Raw genomic sequence first — 7,616 nt, forward strand, 5'->3', positions numbered from 1 at the left:
ATATATATATATATATATTTTGTAAATATTCGTAAATGAAAGATCATGCTCATCAGAGTATTAATATAAAGAGATCATCATGATTGTCTACTCTTAAATATAGATAAATATCAATACGTAAAAAATATATTCGTGAATACAATGCAAGAATCATATATGCGAGTCTGGAATTATAATTAAATTTAAAATTAATTTTTTTTCTGTTGCGTTCTAGAAATATTTGGTAACAAATATTTTTCGTAATCAAATTTTAACTAAAAATTAAAATTATTATTTTTATATTTCTCAATTTGTTTGATAAAACATCAGATATTATCGGTTGTCGAGATTTGTATATGCATTGAAGTATTTCAAATATAAGTTATTCTAGACGTAAGAACTCTTCGTTTTTATAATCTGACATCTGCTTTCTCGTACCAAATATTTTGTTTTTCACAATCGCAACTAAAAAAATTCTGTTTTATACTCATATAGGAATTGAAGTTAGAAGCAATCACAACTTTATGTAATAAAGAAAAGAGAGCGTGCACATACACACACACACACACACACGCGCGCGCGCGCGCGCGCGCACACACAGATACATTATTTTTAATTTTTTTTTAGAATATTTCGGAGAACAATCCTCCTAAAAATATACACTCACACAATTAAACAATGAAGGTACGAAATAACATTCAAGTTGAATGTTAACTTTAAGTTGGAGGTTTAGTTGGAAATTCACACTCATTTAAATGTCATTTCGGATCACTAATGCCTTGGGTTGTGTATATTTTTTCATATAAAGGTAATATATCAATATTTGTTTAATGTCATTAATTCTGCAAATTCGATATCATAAAGCAATAAATTTGTGATTTTTTAAACAAATACTTATATGAGCTGTGATTGCTGGTTTTATTTATTATTTAATCAATATTTAATCGCGCAATTTTTACATCCGTTGATATTCAATGCTCGTTGGCTTTTATTGTTTAAAATCGCTTTGCTACATTTTATTAAATTTTCTTTGCTCATCAAATTCGTCCACATTACAAAAATTTTTTTTTAATTCTCAAGAATAAATTTGTATGTTACAAATTAATTTATAGTTATTTTGAAAGGACCGCCCGAGATGCTACATTATGAAATATGTAACCAATACAGAGAACTTTCTTTGAATATTTATTCGAAGTTTTATCTTAAAAAATACAAAATATCTTATCTATTTTTTGTTAGGTTTTGCATAAAATTAAAGCATTAAATAAATAGCATGAAGTCATTTTTTTAATTTTTATAATATTAATTTAATTTTATGAATATAGTAACTATTCAATATAAAGAGCTATCATATATAAAATAATATGCATATATTATAATAAAATGTTATGTTTAATAAAATAATGTAAAATAATGAGAAATCAAATAATATATATAATTAATAATTAATATATATAAAATTAATAACTCTATCTTTTTAGTTTATATTATATGTCATTAATATTATGCTGCCGGTGATGACGAGCACAAAAAAAGTATCGCTCGTTTCGCGCTAGATGCGCACAATGCGGCCATTTTCTAGATGAGAGGGGCAACATGGGTTCTTTGAAGAAAAAGTGATGATGTAAACAGCGCGATGAATGTCTTGAGTGAAAAAGGGATTATCACGGGTGTGCTGCAATATTCTCGTACGCAAGACGAAGAGGGACTAATGCGAGAAAGATAGTGCGAGGGTAGAGAAACAAGAAGCTACAAAATTGTTTGCCGAGAAACGGAAGGCCAGATAGCCGAGTGGGTGAGAGAACGAGACACCTAGTAGGCGAGGATCTGATTTACTCGCTGCAGGTAGATGTAGATTTTCACCGTCGTTCCTGCTTTTAGAAACCCGACGCCTCTGAAACATGGCGACGCAGGAAATTCTCGAAATTCAGCGATGTAACTTCGGCAACGGTTTGTTAAAATTTCACATAATGCACAATAAAAATACACTATAAATAAAAAAAACAAAAAAAATGCATTATCATCATTATCAGTTTATTGATTCAATAAACATGTTAGCAACTATCGCTTTATTAAGAAAGTACATATAAACAATAGTAAAGTAAAAAAAGAGCCAAATCTACAATATTTTATAGAGCTCTATTGAAAATGACGATTTAATCATATTAATAATGGAGATTTAACATATTATATAGCAATATCAAATCCAGTAATCAAATCTAATTTTAGATTAGTCAAAACCATTATTTGATTCACGATTGATTTAAAATTATCAAGAGCTTTATAAAATTTGTTCATAATTGATGAAAAATTAAAAAGTTTTGATCTTGTGGAGATTAATAAAATAAAGCTACCAATTCTACGCTTTATTATTATTAAGCTCTACTTTGAGATAATAACAGTAACTGTACTGCGAGAAAAAAGTGACTGTAATTATCATAATTTGACTATGATTTGTAGTTATTTTCAGTTCCAATTATATATTTTTTAATAAAATTAAAAATATTATTATTATTATTTACGTAGCAATAATAAAACAATAATTGAAGTAAGATAAAATTTCTAGACATTATTTTACTATGCAATTATGACTTACAAAAATTAAATATTTTTCTCAGTGAGATGGCTTTTACATTCCGATTCTGTCTTTAAGAAATGAGTGGTAAATGGAGCGAATAAATTTTGACCTTATTCGTGCTCAGTTACTCGGATCTCAGTAAGAATCGTTCAATCTTTATCCTAAGTCTAGAAACCGATAATGTCGGAATGCCTAAAGCCTGTTGTTTATGAATCACAAGGCAATCGTGAGGAACTAATCGGTGCAGAAACTGATTTAATAAGTATTGGGTGTATTCAAGAAGAATAAATTTGCAAAAGTAATTGAAATATTTAATGGAAGATTATATATCCTACATTCTTTTCTCTATTAATCTTGTGTATTATTAGATTTTATATAATAATTTTACTTATAAAAAAGTAGATACATATTCTTTGGAAGTTAGTATTATTTTAGTAAAAAAAAAGAAGTTAATATTATTTTAGTAAAAAATTTGAAAATTTTGTCGCAGAATTATTATTTAGTAAAAGGTCAGATTTCATAAAAGTACAGTAATTTTACTTAAATACACTTATCTATAAATTATTTTAATTTTGCTACATTTGATATCAAGAAATACCATCCAGTATATATCTTTCAAAAGTAGATATCAAAACCGAAGTACAGGATAAAAGAACTCCGGCCAGAAACTTAGCTTGTCACACTCTGGAATCGCATGATAAAAGGAAAACCTTCTGTAGGACATCGGCTTAAAAATTTGTGAGCAAGCCCCTCATAATGCTAGACACGACGAGAGCTTTTTCCAGTAAAATAGAAGAGCTTAGCTACTGAGATGCAATGGATGGTAGTGGCATGAGGTTATCAAGTTTTAGTCTGAGGAGAGAAGGCACGTTGTATCGGTCTCATAAAAGGAAGAAAGGAACACTTTAAAGTATTATATTGAGATACCCTTGTCTGAATGTTGCACAAAATGCAGTATCATATATAGACAGCCGTCTTGCTTTCCAAGATGCAATATGCGTTCGACAAAGAGATGGTATGCACGAAATAGTATTCCTCTTCTGTAAAATATTACTCCTCTATTACATGAATTAATTCAATTTATATCCTTATTGTATATTTAGCAAAAAGGCGCCTGTCCGAATCTCATTTCGCATTTATATTAAGTCTATTATTCATATTAAAGGCGAATAATTGCAGTAAAATCAGATAATAATTTTTGTTAGCATTGATTTCAGCTTTGGGATAAAATACATAATTAATTATCAAGATATTTAATTATTTTTTAAAGAATACAATGTAAATTGTTATTATTGAAGGTATAGCGGAAAACTGTCAGATAATAATGTCATGTTTTTATTAGCATTGATATGAGTTTATGTTTTCAAGAGATTATTTGACATAAAATATATGATTATGAAGATATTTAATCATTCTTTTAAGAATTTAAAGTGAATTATTATTATACTATTGTAAATATTTTTGCAATGATCTAGCAATAACTTTTATTCTATTTAGCAAGAGCAATAACTTTTATTTGAAAAAGATGCAAACGTTTTTGTAAGAAATATATAAAGACCAGCACTGATTCACTCGTTAAATCAAAGTGAATCACTTTATTGCAAATTATTTATAATTTCATGCAGGTAAGCTACGTTCAATTTTATCGTTAGTTACGGTTAGTATCGGTCGTTGAAAATTAAAAAGAGAATGACGGAAAGTTAAAAAGCACATACGAGAATTGTTAATATCACATTCATTTTCAAAGAAATTCAAACAAATTTAGTTGTCCGTCTTTCGGCATGCTGCTCATATATACCTATATATCATTACTCCATTCAATTTCGCGTTAAAATGGAAATCGATTATCCTCGAGAAAAATATGTCTTTTTCTTTTTTTTGTCATATTTGAATGCTGCGATTAATTACAATTAACATTGAATTGTAGATATTATGTTGACTAAATAATGATGCTAAAATATTATTATAAATGGTGACAATGATGAAAGTTAAATAATATAATGTTTATTTTTATATAAATATATGATACATTTTATTTATTTAACATTTTATTTGATTAAAAGGATTACTAATATGAACTAAATTATCTTTTTTAATCTTCTCCACCAAATTGATTTTTGCATCGTATGAAGAATAAAAAATAAATTATTTTCAAATTTTTTTTGTAAAGTAGTCACTCGAAAATTTTGTATAAAAAATTTACTTTAATAAAATTATTTTTTTGCGTTAGTAACATACACGTCATACACGTCATTACATAGACGTCTGGTAAAAATATATTTATTTCAAACTTCTTTTTTATTTGCTTTTGATTTTATTTTCTTTTATCTATATATAATCGATTTGAAATATTAACTACTTTTAATTTTTTAAATTTATTTTCGTAGTACTTTAACGGAGAGCTTTAGAAAGTTAAAAATCTAACTAGTAAATTTATCCACTGAGTTATTTTTAGATAGTTATTTTGCTAAATTATTTCCAATTTATTAAATTCTGAAAATAGAATTGAAAATCGCAATAATCGGGAAGCATTATATAAATTATTCACTGACAAATAGAATTAAAAATTTGTATATCTGTACTATTTTTTATTGCTTATTTTGCTAGATGACATATTCCATTTTGAACCAAATACGACTGATAGATCTTAGTATCTAATAATATTTATATGTAAATTTTGAATACATACTTTTTAGTATATAAACTGCGCGCAAAATATTGTCATTAAAATCATCATAAACTGAAGTTGAAATAATAAATTAAATTGATCAATTTAATAATAATACTAATAAACATATTAAAATACTGCAAAGAACTTATTGCGCACAAATTTGTTATACTTTTGAGTTACAAACTTATTAAAACTTTTTATTAACGAGAGATATCATATTCAGTATTGTTTTGATTTGCTGATTTTGTAACTTTAGTAACTCCGCTATTATTCTGTACTCAAGTATTAAAATTATAACAATTATAGCAATTTTTAAATCAAAAGTTTAATTTAATTATCACAGATAAATTACTTTCTACCGAAATTAATTATACGCTGTGTACTGTTTCAGTTACTGGAGCATCCACGGGAGAGACTGAAGATCCGCGATGGAGCACGTACAGCGCTCGAAAAACTAGTCGATCCTCGTTGCCACGATCCTGGCCATCTTCGAGTTTAGAGCATGCCGCGAGAGAGACTAGACCCTCGAATGGCAAGCTCCCAGAAACTAGCTCTTGGAGCGTAGAGAGATCAAGCCCTGGAACTCGATCGGATCTGAGTTTCCTAGGAACTGTGGTCGAGAGGTCCGAAGAAGACGAGGACGGGAGGAGGATGGAGTCGCTGGGGGGCAATGACACCAAGAACGCAAGGATCACAAGCCATAACCCGTCCATCTCCTCCAGGAGCAGCGAAACGAGCCAGACGGATCCGTCCAATCGGATTTCCATCGAGTCATCGTCCTCGGAATCGACGACGATTGGCTATCACCTCGTCAGAACGTCGCCGACTTCTAGAAGCTCCTATGACGTAATTCGTACCAAATCTCGTAGCTATAGTAGCGATTATTTGGAAATTTATTCACGATTACACGATCACGGCTACAGAATGTTCCGAATGTTCAGAATAATGTCTCAAGACCAGTAATTAGATTTCCTCGTATATTATTTCTTCTTCTTTTATTTTAGAATCTCATTTGTTAAATTCTGAAAATGGAATTGGAATCATAATAATTGGGACGCATTATTTAAATTATTTCACTAATAAAATAGAATTAGTTTACATACATCTGTACCATTTTTTTTATAAATATCTGTCAAGACTAGAGAAATATTTATTAAATCTCTCTTGAACTTATGAACAAAACAGTAAGTAAGATATCAATCAATAAAACAATAATATGGATTCCTCTACGATTCCTCTCATTGATATCGATATCTCTCACGACATAATAGTCATAATTACTCAGCGCCGTTTCCAATATCGTAATGCGAGCGATAACTATAATTTAGCACTGTTGCAATGCCAGTTGCTCAAATTGCGGAATTGAGCTTCCATTTAATTAATGGCTTGATATCTCCAATTAGAGACTTATAATTCATCATATAAATTTTCAATCTTACGTAGCTCAAATTAACACAACACTTACGCAATAACAAATGCTGCGAAATGCTACGAAATGTTTTCTCATAAAGTTGTTTATGCCGACATCTTCATCTGTCTCATAATTTTTCAAAATATATTATTGGATAAGTTATAAATACCGTATCGCACGTAATGATCCTTGCACATAAATTCAAATGAAACTTTACAATGTGTGCAGATAATGCAGATAATGCCCGAGACACAACTATCATTTGAGACGCTTGTACGCAGAAACTTGAAAACTACGACGTCGATGACGACGTATACAAAAAACTTCACCATACCGCGACGCCACATGAGACACGTTTCGAATCTCTGCGAGAAGTTTCAAATTACGGACAAGATGGAATTTTATAGTCCGAATTATCCTGAGCTATATCCGAATTCGACCGATTGTGTACGAGTTTTGGAAGGTAAGTCGGCTCTGTTATAGTAAAAGCAATAAGATTTTAAAAAATACAATTTATTGTCTTAAAAGTTGACCGCTCTGTTTGAATCTAAAGTAGAACAATAAAAACTTACTCTTTTTAGCTTGCATGAATAACGTTTCAATATAAATTAATATTAATCTTAGTTGAACTTACTATTCTGTTTTTAATTCTTACAATTAGAACTATAAAAAGATGAAGAGTTAGTTGAAATGAAATTAAAATTAAGCTACATTAGAAACGGACATAATAATATTAATTTAAAAAATACAAACGAATTAAAATCTTAAAGCTTCTGTTCACTAACTACTTGAGCGATCTATTACTTTAGAGTGTGAGAATAGAAACAAGAAAACACACAATAAAAATTCTTGCAACTTATATTTAAGTAGAAATACTTTTTAATAAAACAATATTTACAATTGATAAAAGAAACTTATTATATATATTTAAAAACTAAAATTAAAAATTAAAAATTTATATTATATATAATTAAAAA

The 7,616-nt window shown here is 28.7% G+C and overlaps 1 protein-coding gene across 1 annotated transcript in view; it reads left to right on the forward strand.

Moving 5' to 3' along the window:
• The window catches only part of LOC108690891, a 129,797-nt gene that overhangs the window by 68,789 nt on the left and 53,392 nt on the right, over nucleotides 1–7,616 (forward strand). Inside the window, exons 2-3 of the mRNA XM_018198420.1 lie at nucleotides 5,620–6,074; nucleotides 6,868–7,102. Of these exons, the coding sequence (XP_018053909.1) occupies nucleotides 5,620–6,074; nucleotides 6,868–7,102 (690 nt within the window). The remainder of the gene's footprint in view (nucleotides 1–5,619; nucleotides 6,075–6,867; nucleotides 7,103–7,616) is intronic.

This window comes from Atta colombica, unplaced genomic scaffold (assembly GCF_001594045.1).
Source record: "Atta colombica isolate Treedump-2 unplaced genomic scaffold, Acol1.0 scaffold38, whole genome shotgun sequence".
Classification (NCBI taxonomy): domain Eukaryota; kingdom Metazoa; phylum Arthropoda; class Insecta; order Hymenoptera; family Formicidae; genus Atta; species Atta colombica.